Source organism: Ilyonectria robusta (assembly GCF_021365365.1).
Source record: "Ilyonectria robusta strain PMI_751 chromosome Unknown BGZ61scaffold_35, whole genome shotgun sequence".
Taxonomy (NCBI): Eukaryota; Fungi; Ascomycota; class Sordariomycetes; order Hypocreales; family Nectriaceae; genus Ilyonectria; species Ilyonectria robusta.
In genome coordinates, this window is record NW_025764469.1 from 115,039 (window position 1) to 139,306 (window position 24,268).

The 24,268-nt window shown below is 50.3% G+C and overlaps 8 protein-coding genes across 8 annotated transcripts; 5 read left to right on the plus strand and 3 right to left on the minus strand.

Annotated features, from left to right (window-relative positions):
- Positions 1 to 5,754: 5,754 nt before the first annotated feature.
- On the plus strand, positions 5,755 to 8,321 carry BGZ61DRAFT_593578 (FAD binding domain-containing protein; the record flags this gene model as incomplete). Its single annotated transcript, XM_046256797.1, has 4 exons — positions 5,755 to 6,056; positions 6,113 to 6,384; positions 6,439 to 6,809; positions 6,876 to 8,321. 4 exons carry the CDS (start codon positions 5,755 to 5,757, stop codon positions 8,319 to 8,321), a joined length of 2,391 nt encoding a protein of 796 aa, XP_046096347.1.
- Positions 8,322 to 11,278: 2,957 nt separating this feature from the next.
- On the minus strand, positions 11,279 to 12,379 carry BGZ61DRAFT_485264 (phytanoyl-dioxygenase family protein; the record flags this gene model as incomplete). The annotated part of the gene is made up of 3 exons (XM_046249689.1): positions 11,279 to 11,479; positions 11,542 to 12,071; positions 12,148 to 12,379. 3 exons carry the CDS (start codon positions 12,377 to 12,379, stop codon positions 11,279 to 11,281), a joined length of 963 nt encoding a protein of 320 aa, XP_046096348.1.
- A 655-nt stretch (positions 12,380 to 13,034) lies between these two features.
- On the plus strand, positions 13,035 to 14,142 carry BGZ61DRAFT_147458 (oxidoreductase). The gene is made up of 4 exons (XM_046237325.1): positions 13,035 to 13,370; positions 13,432 to 13,510; positions 13,576 to 13,717; positions 13,786 to 14,142. Exons 1-4 carry the CDS (start codon positions 13,078 to 13,080, stop codon positions 14,079 to 14,081), a joined length of 810 nt encoding a protein of 269 aa, XP_046096349.1. The 5' UTR covers positions 13,035 to 13,077; the 3' UTR covers positions 14,082 to 14,142.
- Positions 14,143 to 14,203: 61 nt separating this feature from the next.
- On the minus strand, positions 14,204 to 16,140 carry BGZ61DRAFT_432446 (fungal-specific transcription factor domain-containing protein; the record flags this gene model as incomplete). Its single annotated transcript, XM_046243880.1, has 1 exon — positions 14,204 to 16,140. The coding sequence occupies exon 1, from the start codon at positions 16,049 to 16,051 to the stop codon at positions 14,204 to 14,206; it is 1,848 nt and encodes a 615-aa protein (XP_046096350.1). The 5' UTR covers positions 16,052 to 16,140.
- A 620-nt stretch (positions 16,141 to 16,760) lies between these two features.
- Positions 16,761 to 17,525, plus strand: BGZ61DRAFT_485267 (putative gluconate 5-dehydrogenase; the record flags this gene model as incomplete). The annotated part of the gene is made up of 1 exon (XM_046249690.1): positions 16,761 to 17,525. One exon carries the CDS (start codon positions 16,761 to 16,763, stop codon positions 17,523 to 17,525), a length of 765 nt encoding a protein of 254 aa, XP_046096351.1.
- A 254-nt stretch (positions 17,526 to 17,779) lies between these two features.
- On the minus strand, positions 17,780 to 19,247 carry BGZ61DRAFT_463552 (uncharacterized protein). Its single transcript, XM_046247409.1, has 5 exons — positions 19,226 to 19,247; positions 19,082 to 19,153; positions 18,383 to 19,016; positions 18,241 to 18,313; positions 17,780 to 18,186 (listed from the first exon to the last, which is right to left on the minus strand). Exons 3-5 carry the CDS (start codon positions 18,830 to 18,832, stop codon positions 17,948 to 17,950), a joined length of 762 nt encoding a protein of 253 aa, XP_046096352.1. The 5' UTR covers positions 18,833 to 19,016; positions 19,082 to 19,153; positions 19,226 to 19,247; the 3' UTR covers positions 17,780 to 17,947.
- Positions 19,248 to 19,965: 718 nt separating this feature from the next.
- On the plus strand, positions 19,966 to 21,241 carry BGZ61DRAFT_463555 (uncharacterized protein). The gene has a single exon (XM_046247410.1). It carries the CDS (start codon positions 20,125 to 20,127, stop codon positions 21,034 to 21,036), a length of 912 nt encoding a protein of 303 aa, XP_046096353.1. The 5' UTR covers positions 19,966 to 20,124; the 3' UTR covers positions 21,037 to 21,241.
- Positions 21,242 to 22,354: 1,113 nt separating this feature from the next.
- On the plus strand, positions 22,355 to 23,851 carry BGZ61DRAFT_499436 (amino acid/polyamine transporter I; the record flags this gene model as incomplete). The annotated part of the gene is made up of 2 exons (XM_046251404.1): positions 22,355 to 22,532; positions 22,584 to 23,851. The coding sequence occupies 2 exons, from the start codon at positions 22,355 to 22,357 to the stop codon at positions 23,849 to 23,851; spliced, it is 1,446 nt and encodes a 481-aa protein (XP_046096354.1).
- Between the last annotated feature and the right edge of the window lie 417 nt (positions 23,852 to 24,268).

A 24,268-nucleotide genomic window follows, 5' to 3' on the forward strand; every position in this document is an offset into this window, starting at 1 on the left:
GATACCGACTTTCCCTGCCCGAGTGGAAGGATAAGCTCAAGGCCCTGAAGGAAGCCGCCGGACCGGCTAGGTCGGATTGACTAGGCCGGACAGTCGGCCGCTGCGATGACCTGATCACACCGATCAGGGCGGCCTTTACGGCATCAGGATATCCCCTACGGAGGTCAGCTATCCTAGACTCAGGGACCACAATCCACATCTTCAATGAGATCAGTCGGTTCCTAGGATATCGGCCTGCGAGTGCCGATGACGTCCTTATTGCCGGAGAACACGAAGTCTTAGTCCAAGGATACGGCCAAGTCAATATCATGACCAAAGGACCTAAGGGTTCTAGGGTTCTCCCTCTATTTGATGTGGCCTATTGCCCTGACTTCCCTTGCAACCTAGTATCCCTACGGCGTCTGCAACGTCAGGGCTATTGGTGGGACACACGCCTAGCACACAACTGCCTGAGGGCCTCACACGGTCTGATCAGATGCTTCTTATCTGATCACTATGACCAATACGTCCTAGAATACGTCTCTTGTGACGCTGCCTTCCCTGCCCGGCACAGCCGGTTCAACTCATCGACCCGACCTAAGGCAACCAAGCAAGATGCCCTCCGTTGGCATCTGCGGCTAGGTCATCCGGGGCCTCAAGCCCTAGAAAGGCTCGTCAGCAAGGTCACAGGGGCCCGGATCAAAGGGATCACGACTGTTGAATGCGACAGCTGCGGCACTTCCAAGATGACCCGACAAGTCAGCCGCCTGCCAAGGGACCTTCCAGCCGGACCCGGCCTGAGACTAGCACTTGACTTCCATGACCTGGAAGAGGATCCCGAAGGAAGGGTCAGTCTGTTATTAATAACAGACCGCTATTCCGGCTATATCTGGGACTTCTACCTTAAGACTCGGCAGCATAAGGACCTAGTTGACATCATTAAGGACTTCCTAGCCTACCTAGTCCGTCAGTATCAGCTGAAGCCCCGGGTAGTTGAGTGCGATAGAGAGATCCTAGGAAAGTCCGAATACCGGCCCCGGCTGGTATATCGTCTCTTTACCAGGATGAGTATGATTGTGGAGTCAACAGCTGCAGACACACCTGCCCAGAATGGCGGCGCCGAGCTATCCGGCAAGGTCATCAAGACCAAGGCAAGAGCCCTACGGTCCGGAGCTCGATTTCCCTCCTTCCTTTGGGTTGAGATCTATCGATCTGCTGTTTATCTCTACAACCGGACCCCTAGGAAGGTCAGCAACTGGGAGACCCCATACAGCCGGTTCCACACAGCAATTGCCCAACGAGACGGTCACGGTCAGGAAAGCAAGGTCCCTTATCTTGGTCACCTACGGGCCTATGGATCTAAGGCGTTTGCCTTGACCCAAGACGCCCTAAAGGGCAGAAATAAGCGACAGCGGCTAAATCCCCGTGCCTGGATCGGCTACCTTGTGGGATACCAGTCAACTAATATCTATCGGATCTGGAACCCGGCTACCGGGAAAGTCATCTCTACTAGAGATGTCATTTTCAACGAAGACGACCAATTTAACGGAGAGATCAATCAGCTGCAAGATGATTTACTCCACATCAGCAGAGAGGAATTAGACCGGCTACTCAACCAGGTGGAAGAGGCTAGTCCGGATCAGTCACCAGATGAAACAGCTAGCAGTCTGACCTCTAGGTGGGATCAAACCCACTATGAGGATCAGGGTGTTGTCTACGACGAGGATCAGGACGATGTTGATGACCTAGGCCCAAGGGATCAGGTTGATGACCTAGGCCCGAGGGATCAGGTTGATGATATCTATTCTATTCCGTCTGTAGATGGGCCAGGAAACATAGATATAGGGATGACTCTATCAGAGGCTAGGTCTGATCAACCAGCTGGTACTGTTGTGCATTCGGTTGAGGAAGGGTCTCAAGGAAAGCTAGGGGAAGGATATGAAGCCTTAGCAGGCAGTCAATCCGGAGCCCCTAGCCCTTATGAAGGACCCTACCCAACTCCTGTATCTCTGCTGCCAGTAGCACTTCTAGCGTTGACGATCCAGGATGCCGGTGATCCATCTGACGGTAAGCTAGATCTTAGGGACCCTAGGGTCTCTAGGGTTGAAAGGTCCGATATCTGGAAAGCTGCCTTTAACGCCGGAAGATTAGCTAGCCCAGTCGGCACCCTCAACGGGAAGGTCATTGACAAGGCTAAGCTGCAACGGCTGTTGAGGAAACCTAGGTCTGTTCATCAAAGTCAGCTGCCACAGCTGCCGCGGCACCATCGGGATCTAAGGGATCATCCGATGGGGGTCCAATTTGAACAGGCTGAACGAGACCACTTGCAAAGTCATAGGGAAATGGAGTCATGGATCGAGATAGATTCAAATGACCCTAGAACCCTAGGGAAACAGACCCTCGATTGTATGTGGGTTTACGTCTACAAGCTAGATAAGCATGGTCGATTCATCAAGTGCAAGGCCCGGCTAGTTGTTCGAGGAGACCAACAGCCGAAAGGGCTAGACGAAGAGACCTACGCTGCAACGCTAGCTGGAAGGTCCTTCCGGACCCTAATAGCAATAGCAGCCCGATTTGACCTGGATCTCATACAGTATGATGCAGTCAACGCCTTCGTCAACGCCGAGCTAGACCATCAAGTCCTGATGAGAATGCCGCCTGGATACAGATCAGACGGAAAGTCCCTACTGATCCAGAAAGCCCTCTATGGTCTACGGGAATCCCCTCTCCTTTGGCAGAAGGAACTCACAGCCACACTGGAAGACCTTGGCTTCAAGACAGTCCGGCACGAGCCCTGCTGTATGACAAAGGGCGGGATCATCGTCTTTTTCTATGTTGACGATATCGTCTTTGCCTGCCGGAAGGAAAAACGTCAGGAAGTTCAGGAGGCTGTTGCCGCCCTCAAGGGCCGTTATGACCTAACCGGTGGGCAGGACCTTCAGTGGTTCCTAGGGATCGAGGTTATCCGAGACCGAGACCAAAGACTGATCTGGTTGTCCCAATCCTCGTATTTAGCTAAAATCGCTGACCTTGTGGATGATCTAGATCAACGTCATGAGACCCCGATGAAAAGGGAAGACCTTCATCCGTACGAGCAACGGGCCCCGATCCCGTCAATCCGACGATACCAACGAAAAGTCGGATCGATTCTCTATGCAGTTGTTATGACCCGGCCAGATGCAGCTTTTGCGGTCTCTCAGCTAGCTAGACACAATTCGAACCCAGGACCGGATCATCATCGCGCTGCAGACCGGGTCCTGCTGTATCTCAAGAAGACCAGCAGCCTAGCCCTTCAATTCGGCCAAGACGATCAGTTCCTGATGGCCAGCGATGCATCCTACGCAGATAACCCTGACCGGAAAAGCTCCCAAGCCTACGTCATGAGACTATTTGGAGGAACGATCGGATGGAGGGCCAACAAGCAGGCTACGGTTACGACGTCAACAACAGAGGCCGAGCTTCTAGCCCTATCTCAAGCAGCTAGGGAGGCTATGTTTATTTCCCGGCTGGTCAGGGAGCTAGGGATCCAGCTGGAAGACGAAAAAATCAACATTCGATGTGACAACCAGCAGACGATCCGGCTTATCCACAACGACATCAATAAGCTGCAGACAAGGCTGCGGCATGTTGATATTCACAATCATTGGTTGAGGCAGGAAGCTCAGAGGAACAGGATCCAGGTGGACTATATCCGTACGGAGGAAATGATCGCTGATGGCCTCACGAAAACCCTTACCGGCCCGGCCTTTCAAAGATCAGTCCAGCAGCTAGGTATGGTCGATATCTCAGACCGGCTAGAGCAAAGGAAGCTGGAAGAGATAAGGGAGGAAGATCTAGAGAGATGAAGATCACAGCTTCAGCCGACCCGGCTTCAGCTGGGGGGGTGTGTTGGATTGAGACCCTGTATTACGAAACCTCTGATAGATTGATATCCTGACCTTAGTCAGAAGGGGGGTATGATAAGGGACCCAATAGAGCCACGGGTCCGTACAGCCACGGGTCCCTACGCTTAGTCAGCAACACCCACTGTAATATTCTCGCCTCACCGCTGACCGCCTATAACCACTCCATCACAACTATCAAGGGCTGCTTCTGTATTTTAATGGGCAAGATTTTGCACCTCTTCTATGGCCTACTATATGACATTTGCTACATGTAGGTAGTCTTTTTGCTGGCTTATCTTGCGGCTCATCTTGTGGCTCATCTTGCCCCTTGTCTTGTCGCTTGTTTTGCGGCCTGGCTTGAGGCTCGTCTTGTGGTTCGTCTTGTGGTTCGTCTTGTCGCTTGTCTTGTGGTTTGCCTTGGGGCTCATGATTGTGTTGACAAAATCGAGCTTCGGTTCGATGTTTAAGAAGCCAATTTCCACTCCATTCTTCCTTGGCTACTATTGAAAATTGGCAGCCAGTGCGAAATCGATTGCATGCGTAGGTAACCGTAAGTCGACCAGACCTTTCTGTAGTTGATCTTCTGGTTATAAATTTATAGCCTCCGATTGCTGCCCAGATATTGAGATCTAGAATAAGATCTTCTTGTGATGAATACCACTGTTGAGGAGGAAGAGAGTTCATTTTGTTAATAGTAGTAAGTAAGGATAGATATGATGAAGTATCAGGCGGTGAAGCAGAAGGGAGACGGAAAAGGCAGCAAGGCAGAGGGTTAGGGTTATGCTGACTAATAGAGGACCCGTGAGTGTACGGACCCGTGGCTCTATTGGGTCCCGGTATGATAACCCCTCTTCCGGCCGATCCGGATGACCAGATCAAGCAACAATCAACATCATCATCACTGCATTAATCCCTATTTGATCGATCGAATTGACCGTAACGGATCCGACAATAGCTATATCCTTCTAGCTGGTTTCAGTATAAGGATGTGTTGGATGATGACCCTGTATGACGAAACCTCGGATAGATTGATATCCTGACCTTAGTCAGAAGGGGGGTATGAAAACCCCTCTTCCGGCCGATCCGGATGACCGGCACAAGCAATAATCAACATCATCATCACTGTATTGATCCCTATCTATCAAAATTGAATTGACCGTAACGGATCTATCAGGATGTACAGGGACTCAGAGCGGGGATCATATGCAACTCAGAATATACACACATCCAATGAGTCGCCTCACAGAATCAGGGCTCGTGACAGCAGCCTTGAGACCAAAAAAGGACCAAGACATCATCATCAAGATCATCACGATAGCAGTCATAACGGCAGATATAACGCCGTAACTATCATCAATTGCAATAGCCTATTTGGCCCCTCAATATCATCAATATCCCTGTGTTGTATCGCACAGCAACTCGGGCCGAGACCCCTCTTTGACTAGGTCACGTGTCCGACAAGAAGACGTCACTCGTGAGGCTCCTCGGACATTCCGCATCGCGGAATCTATCCCGCGGTATTGGCAAAGTCCAGCCCTCCTTTCGGCACTGGACCAAGCGCATCTCGCTCCTACGCGGGCAGTAGTTCAAGCTGTTGCGCGGTTTGCAAAACCAAGATGGATATTTACATGTAACACCTCAACAAAATCCAGCTGTTCCGGATAGAGCGGAGAGCTCGGTAACGCCGTCCGCACCGCATCGCCGACCGTTCCGGCCCTGTGTAGTATGCCACTTATTCAAGTGTCGCCCCACTAGCTCTTGCAACACGAAAGATATATAACAAGTCGAGGTTTCCAACTATCACTTGCAATCCTCAACATCCTATAGCCCGCATCATCTTCAACTACTTCCTCAACGATATCTCACCCCATTGAACGCTAATCATTTCATAATGGCACCCAAGAACTTCACTGTCCTCATCACTGGTGGTGGCATAGCCGGCTTGACATTAGCCAACCTTCTTGAGAGGGTTGGCATCGACTTCATCATCCTTGAAGCATACCGGGAAATCGCACCCCAAGTCGGGGCAAGCATTGGTATCATGCCGAACGGCAGTCGCGTTCTGGATCAGATCGGACTCTACGACGATATCAGGAGCCGGATTGAGCAACCTCTTCTCACATCGCTTCTTCGCGATTCTAGTGGGAAGGTCTTGTCGAAGTACCGCGGCTATGGGGATCAAAACAAAGATCGGTGAGTTTGACACAGTGGCTATGTCATGTGTAGCAGCTTTCTGACGCCTCCCATAGATACGGATACGACGTTATTTTCGTGGATCGCCAAATGGTTCTCCAGGCATTGTGGCGTAACCTAAAGAATAAGGATAAGGTTCACGTCAGCAAAAAGGTCACTCGCGTATCGCTTGAACGATCAGGAGTCACGGTAGAAACAAGCGACGGCCAATTCTTCTCAGGCGACATCTTAGTCGGCGCAGACGGCGTTCACAGCAAAGTTAGAAGCGAGATGTGGCGGCTCGCAGACGCTATGAAACCTGGCTACATTCCCGCTTCAGAACATACAGGTCAGTAAGCCTAAGAAACGTAAACCTTAACTAAATAACTAAAGAACTATCTAGAATGTCTCCCTACGGTCTACAAGTGTATCTTCGGTATTTCCGTTATGAAGGACTGGGACCACACGGCAATCCAGACCAATCTGAACAAGAACTTTTCGTATCTGATCATTGGTGGTCCCAATGACCGAGTTTACTGGTTTCTACTCGTCAACATGGGCCAAACGTACCGTGGCAAAGAGCCCCCGCGATTCACGAAACAAGACGAAGAAGCACTGGTTAATGAGCACCGGAACGACAGAATCGCCGAGTTAACGACGTTCCAAGACCTCTACTCTAAGAAGGTCACCTCTGTTCTGACCGCACTACCCGAATACGTGTTTAAGAAATGGCATTTTAACCGCATTATGACAATCGGAGACGCAGCGCATAAGGTAAATAGTCCCTATACCCCTATATGTCGAACTTAAGCCGTGCTCAGCTGATCTAACACATACCAGCTTGAGCCCATTGCCGGACAAGGCGGCAACAGCGCTATCGAAACGGCCGCCGTCCTCGTTAACAACCTGGTACTCCTTCTGAAAGCACACCCGTCCGGTGTCACAACGGCCGAGATCAATGCCGCGTTTGCCGAGACGCAGGAGAAGCGCGAGCCGCGCGTCTCGCAGCTTGTCAGAGCTTCTCATGAAGACCAACGTTTCGCCGCCCTGGAGAGTCCTATGGCAGAGTTTATTGCCAGGTATATCATACCTGGCGGGACTATCGACGACAAGCTGCACAGATCCGGCGCAAGAATTGAGGGCGGCCATAAATTGGACATCCTGGACGTCCCGAAGAAGAGACACTTTATCCCCTACCACGATGAACTCCCCGGCCCTCGACAGGACTCACCTGGGCTGCTCAGGCTTGTTCTGGCAGCCGTTCTCTGTGGTATTATCTACACTGCAGAAAAAACTCTGGCGCTTTCGACAGGACCGAGACCGTCCAAGATCACTTTCTTGGGTGACACACTAAAAAAAACTTTCACCGGCATTCCTCAAGTCGACGCTAGGCTCTCGGGTCTCGTTTGGGGCTTCTCTCAAAGTATTACTGGCCCTGATCCAAACACAAGGCTTCAATGCGTCTACTTCATAGTCAGCATGCTTCCCGCCGTCTACATCTGGACACTCGAAGCTTACCGCAACGGTAACACCAGATCTCCCGTGTCCTGGCCCTCCGTCTTCACCATCGCCCAGCTAGTCGGCATCGGCAAAATCGCGCCGCTATACTTCCTTATCACCTTATGGACATCTAGCGGGTCAATCTACACCCGCCCTACGGGCCGGCCGATTCCCTCCTTGGTTGCCAAGGCTTTGCTTCCTGCTCTATGCATTGGATATGTTCTCCCCACCGCTCTCATGCTCATCCAATACGGCGACAGCGTTGCTCAGCAAAACGCCATCGCGTTCTGGCAGGCATCTACTCTGTACGTCCCCGTGCTAACGTGGACCTCTTACCGCATTTTCCAGCAAGTGGCGCCCACTAAGTCCTTGGACTGGGAGTTGTTCGAGAACAAGGACCTGCCTTATCTCCAAGCTGGCTACGCGTTCACGTTCTTCACCTGCGCCATCACGCACATCTGCACCCTTGTGTACGCCTACAACAGCCCCACGGTGTCCCTGTCCAAGGCCATCTTCAGTCATCTGACCTTTGCGTCCTTTGACTTCGGAGACGACATCATCAAGTTTTGGAAGTGGGACATGTTTCTGTACCTTGTTACCGTGGTCATCTGGTGCTTTTACAGCGTATACGAGCTGCGTCGTCTGGGGTACGTGTCAACTCGGACGGTCTTGGTGGCCGGGGCGACGGCTCTGGCCGCGCAAGTTGTTGTTGGGCCGGCGGCGACGTACGCAGGTTTATGGTACTGGAGGGAGGGCGTTATTGCCGGCATGTCGAAGGCGTTCTAAGTTCTGATAAGGACTTGTGCCCTGTGAGAACGCATCTGGGACTAAACTGATCTGCTTGCGCTTATAGCGGCGCCAGCAACGAGTTCTCATATTAGGAAAGTAGGGGTCGGAAAGCCAACGAATATGCGCTAACCATTACGGTTGACGACGCAGTAAAGGCGCAAACGCGGACGGGCTGATTATGAATAAGAAACTAATTACCTGCAGCAGCAATCCCTCCGTACAGTGTGACTTCACAGTGTCGCGTCAGATTTGGTCCCGAAAAGTGCGTCCTCTGAGCCGCATCCCCTAAACTGCATCCCCCAAAGTGCATCGCCTCCTGATTCGCAACCCGTGGCTGCCTTCTCCATCAATCCATCACCAAGGCCTTTAAATCTCCAGCTTCAAACAGTACCTAGCTCGTTAGTATCGAGTAGAGGTAGAAGCTTGGAAAGAGTTGCCTCTCACCAGGGTTGCAAACCACTCCACTCAATCCAAGCGTGGATCCACTGAGTGGATCCTCGCTCCATTCCACGAACCCGATCAGCTCGTGGATTTATATTCCATCCATTCCATGTGAAGCTCTCGTAGAGAGAAGAGGATAGCAATTGATTTTAATTGATTTAAGGTGTTGTGCTTGTTTTATTTTATTACCATCCAGTACCCACCTACCGGTAACACCCACCAGCCGGTAAGCAAAAATAAAATTTCCCCATACAAAATCTATTTTTTCAACTTCACGGGAAGAAATCACCAAAAATAATGAAAGTAAAATCATTGTTGGAATTCGGCTTAGGATTGAATGAATCTTAATATTTTCTCGGTCTTTTAACCTCACGACCTGTGCGGGTGCGTACAACAGGTAATTCTTCCGCCCCTGAATTTGAACTTTCTTCCTCTTCAAGCCGTCCCACCTCGATCACATCCTCAATAGTCTCCGACACTTCAGTGGCCTGAATTGGCTCGGAAATAGTTTCACCAGCCGCTAGAGCTTCGGCTGGTGTCATGAACTTCTTGTTAGGATTCTTGCCTCTGCTCAACCGGCCAACTTCCTCCTCCAGACTGGCTCTTCTTGCCGTCAGGGAGACTATCTTTGACTCCTGGACTTCAAACCCTTTAGATATCACAGAATACCGTCTTCTAGTTGAAGGGGTCTTGTTTTTTTCCCAAGTCTCTGATGTGTCGGCTGGTTTTTGGTGTATCATCAGAGTTGAGTTGCACATCTCTCAGACCGTCTGGTTCAGGTGTAGTTTCCTTCTTGTCTGGCTGAATCTCTGGATGCATGAGGGTTTTCCGTCGTGATATTGGCCAATTTCCAGTCACTCTCCATCCAGCGAGTATATTCTTCTTGGTAATATTCACTTCCCTGGCTTTTAGCATAGGCCTTAATGAAGTTGACCTTGTCCACCGGTGCGGAATCAGTTAGGGTTGCTAGCTTTTGGAGCTCCCTGCGATAAGCAGCCTTGGAAGCATTGAAAATACCATTGTCTAGTGGCTGGAGACCATGGGAGCAATGAGCTAGCAGGTAACAACAATACACGTTGCTTAAAAAACAGGTAGCCATCCACTCATCCTGCTTCCAAGTTAGCGAGATTTATGGTTCAGACCAGTGACATGCTCACAGATACGTGACTCTCATGGCCATCCAAGATGATAAGCCTAGCATCAGACTCATCTTCTGGCTGCGTTTGTGGCAGATAGACGTCCTTGAGCCACTCAATTGCGATGTGGTTGTGCGTCCAGCCGTTCTCAGAAGTGATGTAATGCCAGTCGGCTGTCTTCTTGAACTCCTCGATAAATCATTGCTGCTGAAGTTCCTTGCCTTTGAAAATGATACCCGGTTTCAGAAGACGGCCATCTGCAGTCACAGCTTCGATGAAGCTAGTCCAAGCACGGGACTGAGAGCCTTTGAGGAAGGCCTTCTTCTTGGGGTCGCTACTGCCAATAACCAAGGAGTCCAAGCCTAGAATTGGAATGGATCAGTAAGTCTTATGATCAAAGATGATAAATAAGCACCAAATCCAGCAATGATACCGCCCTCGTCAACATTGACTGTGTTCCCAGGCTTGATCCAGCCATACTCCCTCTCGCGGATATCAAAGTACCAATTGACGGCCATTGCAGTGAAAGAATTGAATCTTGAGGCCTCTTGGCGTTTCCCTATCTTCGTCTTGATGGCTGAATTACGTTTCATGAATCTGGCTATCCAATGCACGCCGATGACGCTTTCCTGGCCTTGTTGCTTTAAGAGGGCAGTTACGGTGGCGCGAACTTGACTGTGAGAAGGAGCATAGCCCAGGGCCTCTTGTCGAAGTATCCAGGTGACTAATCTGGCCTCCTGAGACTTGGATAGCAACTGGGCAGGCTGGGATGACTTCGGATTTAGACGGGAGGCCTCGTAGTCGTGCAGAAAGAGTTGTCTGAGGGATGCCATGTTTCTGGGCGGCTCGGTTCTGTGACAGGCCGTTATCTGTGATATCCAATATGGCTTCAATGACTTCACTCTCCGTATAAGACGTTCGAGCATTTTGAGGCGATTGCTGAAGGTTGGTGTAGGCAAAATCTTTCATCAAGTTTCACGGAGGCCAACTCATGAATGAGCTATTTGCAGAAATTTTACATAGGTGATGTGCAATCATACCGCCTCCGTAATGGAAAAAGTATGATAATGATATGAAACAACGTGAAACTCTCAATAATACGCAGCTTGTTTCATGTAAATAACTCCAATATTGGCTACATACGGTTTAAGTGAAATTACGCATTTTGTATGGCAGAATTTTATTCTTGCTTAGCAGTAGGTGGGTGTTAGCAGTAGGTGGGTACCGGATGGTATCTTCAAGAACATACCACATCGAACAATACAGTCAGCTTGCAGGCTAGCAATACCCAAGTAGACAACGGTCGTCAGCTATTGGTTACGTCGATGTATAATTTTCTACTGACAGAAGCTCTCTAGCAGAGGACAAATTTACGGATTAAGATTCAGGTACAGGAGCAGCTGCTAGAGCAGGATCCAAGTCATACGTCCCTGTCTCCCCATTTAAAACGTGAATGGGATCCTTGAGATCTACCCAGCCTAGGAACGGAGCGCTGACTGAATACCCAAGCAGCTTCTGCGTCTGTATCGGCAGTTTCTGGACCTTATCCATGGGGTTCGCAAGGAACTGGTTCTCTTCCTGAAAACAATCATTGTTAGTCCCGCCGCGTTCAGCGCTGTCGGTTTGAGATTTGCACTCACCTGTCGCAGGTACCCTCGGGTCATGAACATGCCAAATATAACCCGCATCTGGTCCGTGGTGGTATTGGCCGATCCTCCATGGTAACATGATGCCAACATGAAAAACGCATCGCCCTTTTCCAGCTCCGCATAGACCACCTTGTTCTCGTCACCCGGGCCGGACAATGACTCATCCATGTGGCTGCCGGGGATGAATCTAGTAGCACCATTCGCCTTGGTGCTTTTCGTGCCGGCAACAAAGACACCGACAGCTGTCTCGCGGGACATTGTATACTCCTTCAGCGTGACCTGTGGTTTCTTATTATGATGCAACGAGTCATCGCGATGGAGAGGCTGGGCACTGGCACCGGGGCCAATGGAAATGACGACAGCCGAGTTGATTTGAGGCGGGGAGATGTCTGTTACTTGCTTGTTGCCGACCCAGGTGGTAGTCTCGGTGGATAGGAACTTCTGGCAGACGGAGTTGTATAATGGGTTCCCCGGGATCTTCTCCATGTACAAAGGCGACTTTGCAGCAAGGCCAAAGACTCCTACAGTCTGGTTAGCATGACAGCCTTGGGATAGATAAAAAGATGTGGCAGCAGGGGGTTTTGGGAAGTCTTTTACTTCGTGTTTCCTTCGGGAAGAAGTCGCCTTCCCAAGGCTCATCCGCCTCAAGGTACGGATGCACGTCAGAAATCACCTGGTCGACATCTTCCAGGCTCATGAAGTTCTTTATGACGCAACCGCCATTTCTCTTCAAGGAGTCCAACACATCCTCGACAGCAGCTGTGGCTGCATCGAAGCTATCGACGACGACCTTGTCCAACGGCGATGACTCTTTGGAGGTTGCAGGCATGCTGAGTGATTTTTTGTAAAAAGTCGATCAGTGATATCAGAGGTTACAATGTGAACAGGATTCAAGTTACAATAGACACTTGTATCAGATCAAGGCACACGCTTCTGTAAAGCAGAGTCGGACATATAAGTTATTGTTCAGGACATGCCATCAGGTGATGTTGTACATGATCAATCGTATCGGGTAACTAACAGCGGGGTTATCTACGGACATATTAGGCAACTGACAGCGACGCGCAATGGAAACAGTCTCAATCTTCTAGGAAATCAACAACGAAACAGTGTCCGATTCCTTTGACAAAATCTTGCCGGTCATATTTCACATGCATCATGCAATGAAGCAAAAAGCTATGTCTAGAAGAGTTGACCACTGAATTCTCCCCTTTGCATCCGATCACTTCACTTTCTCCGCTCCATTCCACCCACCATGTCCCGAATCTTGAAGTAAGAATGAGACTCCCCGCCCCCACCGCCGCCCCAGTCCCATTAGCCATCCGCTAAGGAGACGTTGTCACGATGTGTATTTGGGTAGCTGGGCGTGTATATGGCGTGTGACTGCTATAGCTATATCCTTCTAGCTGGTTTCAGTATAAGGATGTACAGGGACTCAAAGCGGGGATCATATGCAACTCAGAATACACATACACCCAATGAGACGCCACACAGAATCAGGGCTCGTGACAGACGTCGGCAAAGTCAATGGTCGTCGCTAACAATTACCAGTCTCCAAGGCCGAGTCGCAATCGTCACCGGGTCATCCTCGGCCTCGGCCGAACGATCTCGCTGGCCCTGGCCTCCGAAGGCGCGCTGGTTGTCTGTAGCGATCTCACTCCGGATTTGCTCTTGGGAGGCTACGAGACCGACACAGCGCCTACGCACGAAGTGATTAAGAGGACGGGTCAGGCTATTTTCAAGGAAGTCGATGTCAGCTCGCCGCAGCAGGTGGAGGCTCTCGTGGCAGCCGCTGTTGCCGAATTTGGACGGTTGGACATGTGAGTAAATGCACCAGTCCCAGGCTGTTGAGCAAAGAGTAGTGAAGCTGATAACTTTTAGAATGGTGAACAATGCTGGCATCTTCTGCGGTCAGCACCGAATTGCAGAGGAATCTGTGGAGGCCTTCGACAAGACGATGGTACGCTAACTGCCTTCAATGACCATGATGGTCATGGGGAGAAGCTCTAATTGACCATTATCAAGGCCGTAAACACTCGTGGAACCTTCCTGGGGATGAAATATGCCATTGCCCAAATGATGAACCAAGAACCCGCCATTTCTGGGGATCGCGGCTGGATCGTTAACATCTCGTCCATCGGCGGCCTTCTGGGCCTATCCATGGAGCGTAAGCCTGTCCTACCGATCTTCCCTCTGACATGTAGGACCACACCACTGATGAAAGTATTTACTCAGCCTCTTATTGCGCCAGCAAAGGTGCGGTGACCAATTTGACCCGCCAAGTAGCACTCGACTATGGCCCAGAAAAGATTCATGTTAACGCAGTGTGCCCGGGTTTCCTGAAGACGGCAATGGTGCGCTCCGCACTTGAAGACGAGGCCCTAAACAAGGAGCTCCATGACAATTCCCCTTGGCCACACCTAGGCTCACCCGAGGATGTGGCAAAGGCTGTGTTATTCCTTTGTGGTGATGGGGCCAGTTGGATGACGGGAGCAATAGTGAATGTAGATGGAGGGTATTGTGCGAGGTAGTCAGGAATCAGGCATAAAAGGGCATATGATATGACCCATATGTTTGTGTCTCTTGGTTAACCGAATTGACTCTGGCACTGTTACCTTGAGCTCCCCCGAAACGAGTTTTGAATCGATAGCGATCATGTAAGAATAAGGTCCAGCTCCAAATCGGCCATGACACTCTGCCACGTAGTGTCCACCCCTTCACAGTCATTATCCCTCCGTCGCCAAACCTCCTCAACAACCTTTCTAGCAGACAATATGTTACCAATACCAAGCAGCGTCCCCTTGTCAAACATTTGAAGCGCCCGAGCTCGCAAGTTATTAAAATTTTCAGCCTCGCAGGCCGTAACAAAGACAGGCCAGAAAAGTCCACATACAACCAACTTCTGCTCCACCTCGAGGGCATCAATGGCACACAAGTGGTCCAGACTCCGTTGCACCAGGCGCTGGATCTTTCGCGGCGACGTCTTGCGTAAGCGCCTTTCGAAATATATAAGGGAAGCGCAGAAGAAAGTGCAGGTGTGGTGGCGGGTGATGTCGTCGTATTCCTCCTCCATATCCGAGATCAGAACGTCGGGATCGTTGCGGCGGATAAAAAGGTCAAGGTCTTCTATCTCCTCTTGTGTTGCGTGGCAAACTGGCTCTGACAGCGTGTTGGTCCTCATGATCCCCTCGAGAACTGGCTGAGTGATTCCAAAAAGCCTATCCAAGGCATATGGCTTGTCCCATACCTGCATTGAGTAAGCGAACTTAGGTTGGATACCTTGACGGCGTTCGAGTCGGCTCATGACCTCTGGGTGACTCTGGCCAAGGGTGCTAATGCAGAAAAATATTTGACAGAGTACGGAGGCGTTGGCGCTCTGAGTGGCGCCGTTTTCCATAATATGCTGGAGCCAAGTCCAGCCACCTGCGTGATGTATACGCCAACTCGCTGATTGTCCCTTGATAACGTCAATAGATGACATGTTGATGATGGTAGCTAGGATGGCCTCTGTCTGGCTTTCCTCTGGCTGCATCAGGCTTCTGCGTAGATGTTCAAGGGCTATCCTGTGATGCTTCGTTCCAAGGGAAAATAAATACTCGTTCGAGGACGACAATTGAGCTTGATTGAAGGCCGAAATAGCATATATAGAATGGAGCAATGCTCCATTTCCCGATGATTCAGAGGAAGATGACGGTGCGGCCAAAGCTAGAGGAATAAAAATCGTGCGGAAGGGATTATCCAGATATTGAGTCGGCATCATAAGTCCACTCAAAACGGTAACCCAGTCGTGGAAGAGGGACCGCTCCTCTTTGCTGGCGCTTGATATATACGCTGGAATATGAGGAAACACTTTTTGTTTGATGGAAACCATTGTCATGACTCCTTTGGTGTCGTGGTGGTGTTCATGATCAATACCATGCATCCATTTCATAACCGCATGGTCAACATCCCTGCCACTCCTGTCCTGTGCTTGGATGTCAATCTCTCCCAAGTCATGACACCATACGGTAGATGTTTCTACGCATGCGCCATTGTCTTGGTTGTGGTCATCTTCCTCGGGCGTCTCAGAGCTGGCTCTTGGTGTTTCTGGGTTAACTGAAGCTGAGAAAACCGTGAATGGCCCAGACTGCACTGGATTGCGAGCATCTGCCACATCTGCTTCTGCGAGTGCGAGGCGTATCTCGCTGGCGCTGAGCACAGGTTGTCTAGCATCGTGGGCCGTCAGGAAAGCCCGGCGTTTGGCAGGCTTTTCGGCCTCGCCATCCTGAACATCCCAGACCAATTTCACGTGATACCCTGCGCAGCGGAGATTCGACCGTAGGCATCTTCCACACTCGGGCTTTTGTTCATCACACTTTATGCCGCGTGCCCGGCATGTCCAGCAGCCGGTGTAAGTCTTTGACCGTTTGATCCGGGGTTTGTTTTGGCGCTTGGTGAGTGGAGGCTGCGACAGGGTGAAGGAACGTGAATGGCGTGCTGGAGCCATTGTTGCACTCCCCATTGGTAAGATGTTGTGAAAGGAATTGAATGGTTTCTGTCCCAAAAAGGCAACCAACAGAAGGCGAAATTAAGACACGTTATCTCTCGTAGCCTACCGGCGGCTTAATAAAAGAGGCAGTCGACACAGTGCACGGGTCAGAAAAGTGCGGGGAGACCTTATCACAAGAGCTATCTATGCAATGCGGGCTGCACGAAACGTTAGCGGCTGATAAGTGATGCTAATAAGTGGGGGCTGGGGTTTATCGTGATAAGGATGGAGGACTAGCTGTTGGAATTGCGTGTGTGATTGGATACCTGGCTATCAAAGAAGAGATTCACAAATCATATGATAAGGCGATAAGGTGGCGGGCGTAGTGGCATAGCGCCACGACTTGAGCGCCCTCTGATAAAAGATTGCCTCGATTAGGAAGTTAACAACGAGGAGAGGGACTTGCCCACGATGCACTCAAGACCTCGGAGGCTCGGCCCCACACTCAGTCAGTGACATCTACCATTATCGTCATTAACAGGTCAAGATGATATCCGGCTTGCTAATCAAGAAGGCCATAGCGAGACAGTGGAATGACAAAAACTTGTTCGCGGTGCTCTTTCAGTTTCCTCCTCGCCCAAAACCACCTTCTGTTTGCTTCCTTCTCTCATCGCTATTTATATGTGGTCTGTCACCGGACTTTCTTTCCCAACCTCTGACACATCTCGAATTCTCAATCAACATGGCGAAGAATCTGCAAGGCCTCACGGCTATCATCACCGGCGGCTCGCGGGGCATTGGAGCCGGAATTGCGCTCGAGCTCGCCTCGCGGGGTGCCAACATCCTCATCACGTACCATAGTGCCTCGTCACAGGCTGAGGAACTCGTCGCCAAGATCCAGGCCTTGGGATGTGAAGCACTCGCAGTACAGGCGGCCGGGAGCGACAAGGACGCACCAGGGCGGATCGTCAAGGCCGCCGGCGATAAGTGGTCCCACATCGACATCATAGTCAACAATGCCGGTGCCGGCGACAACTGCCTGCTCAAAGATCTCACATACAACTTGTGGGACAAGATACTCAACACGAATCTCCGTATGGCCACATTCCTAGTTAAGGAGGCCCTGCCGTATCTGGGTAAGGCACCACGCATCGTCAACATCTCCTCGGTCATAGCGCGCATGGGCGGCGGGTGGGCGACGCCGTACTGCGCCTCCAAGGCGGCTCTTGAGGGCGTAACCAAGGTATGGGCAGCGGAACTGGGCCACGATTACAATGCGACGGTGAACTGTGTCAATCCGGGACCAGTGGGCACGGACATGTGGTTGCGGGACACCGGGGCTGAGGTGCAGGCTGAGTTCGATGCAAAGATGAAGGAGACTCCAGCGGCGCCGAGGATCGGGACTGTTGATGATGTTGCACAGATTGTGGCATTTCTGTGCAGTGAGGAGAGTCGTTGGAGTACAGGAAGTACGGTTAACGCAAATGGCGGATTGTGCTTCGTATAGTTAATCTGGTATGATAATATAAACAACCAAAAATATGAGCAATCCGTACTTGAAATGTGAAGCTTTCTTTAATTCGGTTCCTGGTTGGTGGTCATGGGTCACCCATCTCCGGGGATCGGGTGCAGACAGTAAATCTCAGGTCTAGGGACCCCTACGCACGCCGACCACGACTATGACCCCAGCCAAACCGATCTTTGGAGAAATATCGACTGATGTATAAGTTGTGCAGAGGTAGGTACGAGCAATACAATTATCACTTCTTTTACGACTCCATAGTACCTGATCAATCAGAGCGAGACCCTAAGCCCCCGAGATCACTACTATAAGCCACATTGTTAGAACTGCTCTCTTTAATCCACTAGACTATTGTACTCGAGATTCGCCCTTAACTCAGCCCATGTGATTATTCGCTGCTTGTGGTTCTAGACCTTATCCATCCGCTGCGAGTCCGCAAGCAACTCATCTACCTTCCGAAACGTGATATCCTGAAAATACCTCTCCTTATGCGATTGGGCATCAGGTTCAGGGATATGTGTAGCACCGCAGTAGAGCCACTCGTCAACATCCAAGATACTTAACTTCTCAGCGTCACCTGCGTGGTCTTTCATTGCTTTTTCTGTTGCCTCGGGAGTCTTATAGCATATGGCGTTGAATTTGCGACCTGCGCACCAGTCAGACCAGAGGAGACTGCCTAGGAAATGATGGACATGTTTACCGTAAAAAGATTCCATCTTCTCGGTGATTTTGTTTAGGGTGCTGTTTTCTCCCACAATAAAGAAGTAGTTTTCCTATAGTTAGGCCAGACGATTAGCTTTTTATTCAGCCCTGCTTCGAGCTCGTTTCATGGAGGATAATACCCATTTCGGCAGCTTGGCAATCCTAACTGCCGCCTTCATCACATCGCGGGCAGAAGTGAATCCCACCGGCTCGTTTCCTGTTCCTGCCAGCGCGGCCTCCCATTTCTGGCGATTCCATGGGACCATCTCGCCGTAGTCCTTGAGATAGGTCTTGCCGAGCGGGACCACGTAGTCCATAAACATTCCTAGGCATAAAATAGTCCATTCGATGTCAGTCTGGGCGTTAAGCCTCTCACGGATGGGAAGGCGAGTCTGCGTATAGAATCTCAGTGCCCTGGGAAAGTCACGGGCGTTGCCGGCCCATTCAGAGGGCACAAAGCGCTTGCACGACTTGGAACGAATACAGGCGTCTAACAGGTCGTTGTGGACCTTAACGAACATGGGATAGTCGAACGTTATGTAGAAGACGTAGAGGGCGATGGCGCCAGTCGAATCGAGGATTTCCGTCATTGACTCGGTAGAGTAGTCGGTGATGGCAACCCGGACATTGTGTCTGTCGAACCAGTCCCGTTTCTATTTCTGGTTAGCCATCGTTTCTCGTTTCTCGTCTAGACTGGAATATCTTCGCCAAACCTGTCGAGTGCACACAACGACATCAAACGTCCCATCGGTCCATGCTTCTTCAAGAAAATATCTAACCGTCATGTTAACCAACTGTATCTCAGCTTCATAGATATATGTGCTCTGTTTGGTACTGACTTGGCAAGATCTCCAGCGCCTGCCACAGCGATGATGGGCTTTTGGGTCATGGTGATATCACTAGGCGAGCTGCTGCGTTGCCGGATAAATGCTTAGTAAATTGCTTCGCACCCTTTCACGCTATATGAAGCAACTATTACTCACTTATTTATATCTCTTCTTAGTGTTGGATACGAATCGTCGCATTCGATCAGGGGGTCTTCGTTCAATAGAGTGTGGATCTTGAATCTGTTGATTGTATTGATCTAGGATGCCTCCAGCCCTTCTTTTCCTGCGAGGGGTTTTTGAGTCAATCCCACCCTCCTGACTAAGGTCAGGATATCGGTCTATCAGAGGATTATGTAAATCCAGCCACAATCTAAGACTTAGATAAATGTTCAGTACGACACAAGAATCCAAGCAAACACACCTATCAGTGTGGAGTCAGTAGGCTCGCTGTTACCTACCAAGTCAGGCGTCCTGGTTCTCAGCGCATCTGATAACCATCACGGCCTGACGCCTCATTGTGGGTCACTGATAAGGCCTGCTCGATTGTAGCAATAGTTTGGCGATCCGGCCCAATCTTTTGGCTGTAATAGGCATAGGTGCCAAGAGGCTATCGCAAAAGCAGAAAGGCGTCAGGAGGTACAAAGTAACAGTTGCATAACTCTGATGATGGAATTACGGCCTATCGCGTGGGAGTGAATACGTCAAGAAGTCGACGGAGTGTTCTACGAGATAAATTATTGTCTCCTCAACACCCCGTGACTAACTTAATCACGCGAGAATATCAGGCTAAAAATAGGACAGCGATTCTTCCGTCTTCTATTGTTTTCCAAGGAAATTAATAAGCTTGCTTCAAAATCCCTCATGCATTTCATCGTTTCTCCCTAACAATGTGATATATAGACTCTGCGGACGTTGCTTTGGCTATATGTTGACTCCTATCCGCTCTTATTTCTTCCCTCACTTATATATTGGAGCTTATCTATCAATCGGGCCAGCCATCACTTCAACTCAAAGTCCTCACCACTCAGATCCACTTTTCCATTTCGCTTATCAATATGCGCGTCGCTGTTGCTGGATCCGGTGATGTCGCAAGGTATTTCAGCGAAGAGTTCACCAAAGCTGGTCTCCACGTGGTGATCCTCACCCGGTCCGTCAAATCACAATTTGAAAATCGTCCCGGTATCACGCAGTTCGTCACCGACTATTCTGTTCCCTCTTTAGTTCGGGGTCTGGACGATTGCGTGGCTCTTGTTTCAACCATCCTCGACTACACATCAACTTTCGCTGATGTGCATATGCACCTCATTGAGGCATGCAAGCAAAGCTCTCTATGCAAGCGCTTCATCCCTGCTGAATATGGCGGCAACCTTGAAGACTATCCGGACCAGCCGGGCTTCTATTATCGGAACCACGAGTCAGTGCGGAACGCCCTGCGTGAGCAAAATGACCTCGAATGGACTCTGATTTCCGTTGGCTGGCTTATCGACTACATAGTGCCTCAGCACTATCGATACCTCAAAGATGTCGGCGAGGCATTTCCAGTGAACCTAGAGGCAAATAATATGGTCATCCCTGGGACGGGTAATGAGCCTCTGGATATACTTGCCGCACGGGACATGGCCAAGGCAGTAGCGAAGCTGCTGAAGGCTCCGAAGTGGGAGGAGTTCACCTACATTTCTGGGGAGAAGACGACCTGGAACGACGTTGCTGCTTTGATGATCAAGAAGTATCCCAGTATGCCTGTGTCATACCGAAGTCTTGGCGAATTAATTGAGGACGTTCGTACAAGTACCGATGATATGTCGCGGATTGTAGCCGAGTATCGAATTTTCTCCGCGAGCCATGCTGGCTCACTGGACCCTACAAAGGTTGCAGCGCATAGGAAGGCCTTCTTTGAGGGCATTTCATTCCGGTCCGTCGGGGACTTCCTCCAAAGCGTGGAGGATAACCCTGACTTGATAGCTTGATAGTTTTGCTATCTAATATACTGAGATGAGCGCAAACTTGGGCCATCCGTTCAGTTCGGCACGTCTGTAATCTTTGCGGCTGTTATAGCTATGAATTTACGACATCTCCTCAATCCTCGCTATACTGACTTGTGCGATTTCCTCGCTACTAGTAAGTGCACGAACGTTGTTTAGGTAGAAGCGAATAGATTTGCCAATTACTGCCCAACCTCTAGTTAGAGCTGGCCGGACGCCCCAGAGAATTCGTTCGTCTGATCATTATTGCAAACACTAGCCCTTGAACAATATGCAATTCAGCTCAAGATGCTGCAATCATTGCTTTCTATACATTCCTTTGTCTAATTCATATTATTTGTCCAATTCGTACTCAGGCCGTCACCTTATTGACGCTGATTAGTGTTATCAAATTAGAGTGGAAGGTGCTCAGCCCGAAGTGAAGGACCCTATCGTTAGCATAAAACAGCGTAATGTTAATAACAAGGGGGTTACCCTTGTCAGGGTCTTAGATGTCTGTGCAGAACATGGTCGTGCGTGCGTTTGACGTAGCCCTGCAGCAGATGCTAGGTGTTTGCTACAGGATACTAGAGGCGGACGAGGTGGGATTCCGGATTAGCTCTTCTCGGAAGGCCCGAGAAGCGAGAAGTTGGTGAGGTGGGGGATGCATCTTCGTCACCTCCTCAGGTGAAGCCCAGATGACTCGAACTCATCCCCAGATCAATGTCCGTCTGATACTAGTCTCTCTTTCCGCTGCCATTGTGTAGTGGGGCTGTGTACCCGGGCAGCCGGGCTAGGCTTAGTGCTTATTAGTAATCTGGATAAGAGCGTCCATTCTTCGAGACCCTGACTAGTGTATCGATGATATCCTCCTGATGTACGACTTTAGTCTGGTGCTCGTTGTGGATTGCCAAAATGAGCGATTTCGTTATCGAGATAGCAGCGATAAGAGCTTTTATGCCTGAGGTTGTTGGCCAAGGCATCGCATGAAAGAGAGCAATGATAAGACCTTGATTGAGTGTTACCGTGTCAATGGCGATTCGCAGATGTCTTTATATCTAGGCATTGAACCTGAGAGGCCAAACTACAAAACGCTTGCTGCTGTGGCAATCTAGACCGGTATCACATCCCACGGTACATTATCTCTTCTTTCGGTGCATCAATCTATATTCGTTACAGGATGCAGGCTTGTGATATTCTTGCTGCTGCCAGCTCTGAGAAGAGAGAGTCGGCTTCGCATAAAGGCACCGACTACGATGTTGGCGTCTTGCGGGAGGTTGACGAGCCACATGAGTTGCACAAATCGTTCAGTCTATGGAGTAGCATGGGACTTCAATACTCGTTGACTTCGACACCGCTTGCGATTGGGGCATATCTTGGGAGCGTCATCGGAGTGGGCGGAAGCCCAGTCTTCATCTATGGATACATCTTGGCCGTCTTGTGTAACCTTTGTGTCTGTGTTTCGCTGGCCGAGATTGCGGCTGTCTCTCCTCACACATCCGGTAAGAATTCCCACGTTGATTGAATCATGATCCGGAACTGAACACTTTTAGGCCAAATCTTTTGGACCGCGGCCATGGCTCCCAAGAAAGTGGCCCGCGTCCTCAGCTATCTCTGTGCCTGGATCACCAGCGCCGCATACTTCTTCCTCACGGCCGCATGCTCGCTGCTGACGTCCCAACTCGCCTGGGCCGTCGTTCAGATCATCCGAACCACCTTTGTCGTCCAACCATGGCACTACTATGCTGGCTACGTCGGCTCTACGCTTTTTGCCTTGGCCTTGAACGTTCCCTTCTTCAAACTATACCCATACATGCTCAATGGCATGGTCCTGTACATCAACCTTGGCGCCCTCTTTGTCTTCATCGTCCTCCTCATCCGCACCCACCCGAAGCAGTCGGCGTCCTTTGTCTTTGCCGACCTCGTCAATAATACCGGCTGGTCCTCCAACGGCGTTGTATTTTTCCTCGGTCTCCTTCCTGGCGCCACCGCTGTCAACTGTTTCGAGGGCGCCGCTCATCTGGCAGACGAGATGCCTGAGCCCAAGAAGAATGTTCCGCGGGTCATGGTCGGAAGTGCCGTGCTGAGCGCCATTTCTGGCTTGCCCATGATCCTCGTCTACATGTTCTGCAACATCAAGCCTGACAATCTCCTTGACCCCATTGGCGGCCAGCCCATTGCGCAACTCCTAGTGGACTCGCTCGACTCTGAAGCCCTGGTCATAGTCGCCGTCCTAATATACCTCATCGCAATGCTCGCCGCCACCGTCTGCCTCTTGACCGGCTTCTCCCGGACCATTTGGGCCGTCTCCCTTCAGAATGCCCTCCCCGGCTCCAGTTTCATCGCAGCGGTGAACAGCTACTACGACCTCCCTGTCAACAGCGTCGTCTGCGGGAGCGTGCTGACCATTGCCATCGGCACCATCCAGCTCGGATCCACAACGGCCATCAACGCTGTCCTAGGCGGTGGTATCGTCATGTGCTACCTCTCATACATGATCGTACTCGGTTGTCTGCTCTACTGCGGTCGAGCCAGTGTCTTTCCGGCCAAACGCTTCTTCAACATGGGTCGCAGCGGCATCTTGTTCAACATTATCTCGGTCGTTTGGATGCCTTTCATTACAACTTGGTTATGCTTCCCTTCCTACTTGCCTGTAACGGGGTCAACCATGAATTATGCATCTGTAGTCATCGGCGGTGTCTTCCTCTGCGCAGCTATCAATTGGTTCGCGTACTCGAAGAAGCGATATACCATCCCGGTTGCGATGGCTGCAGGGTCTCGCGAGCCGGGAGAATGGAGCCTGGAACATGGTCATGAATAATTTGGATGTTGAGATGTTGACTACGGAACTTGTTGGATTGTCTTTGACCCTTTGGATTGGTGTTCCTTAGCCCATTGATCTTTTTAGCTACGAATCTTGAAGGTTTTTAAGGGGGGGATATTGTCTCATTCAGAATAAAAATCCGATTTATTCTTCACCTTTCCTTCCAAGGCAGCATGGTTGTGTTGGTAATTGCAAAATGGGTTGAGCAGCCGGTGGCTCTATCAATCCATCATCACTGTTCCTTGGGATAATTAGTGAAGTATAACCTAAATGAACCAGGGTGGTTTAGTTCAGGACTAGGAAAACAGTATCGTGTATCATACTCCAACTAAAGCAAGAATACCGCGAGATACCCAGGCCATCTCTCACTATTATGGCGGCTATTTATCACAGCAAGTATCTCATCAAAAGCGT

Bases quoted from the DNA above. Each gene is read 5' to 3' on its own strand.
- BGZ61DRAFT_147458 (XM_046237325.1), top strand. From the start codon at position 13,078: ATGGTCGTCGCTAACAATTACCAGTCTCCAAGGCCGAGTCGCAATCGT. The intron at 13,511-13,575 runs GTACGCTAACTG...ACCATTATCAAG, and splicing joins AGGCCTTCGACAAGACGATG to GCCGTAAACACTCGTGGAAC. The intron at 13,718-13,785 runs GTAAGCCTGTCC...GTATTTACTCAG, and splicing joins TCTGGGCCTATCCATGGAGC to CCTCTTATTGCGCCAGCAAA.
- BGZ61DRAFT_463552 (XM_046247409.1), bottom strand. From the start codon at position 18,832: ATGACGGAAATCCTCGATTCGACTGGCGCCATCGCCCTCTACGTCTTC. The intron at 18,314-18,382 runs GTATTATCCTCC...GCCTAACTATAG, and splicing joins TTGCCAAGCTGCCGAAATGG to GAAAACTACTTCTTTATTGT. The intron at 18,187-18,240 runs GTAAACATGTCC...ACTGGTGCGCAG, and splicing joins GAAGATGGAATCTTTTTACG to GTCGCAAATTCAACGCCATA.
- BGZ61DRAFT_463555 (XM_046247410.1), top strand. From the start codon at position 20,125: ATGCGCGTCGCTGTTGCTGGATCCGGTGATGTCGCAAGGTATTTCAGC.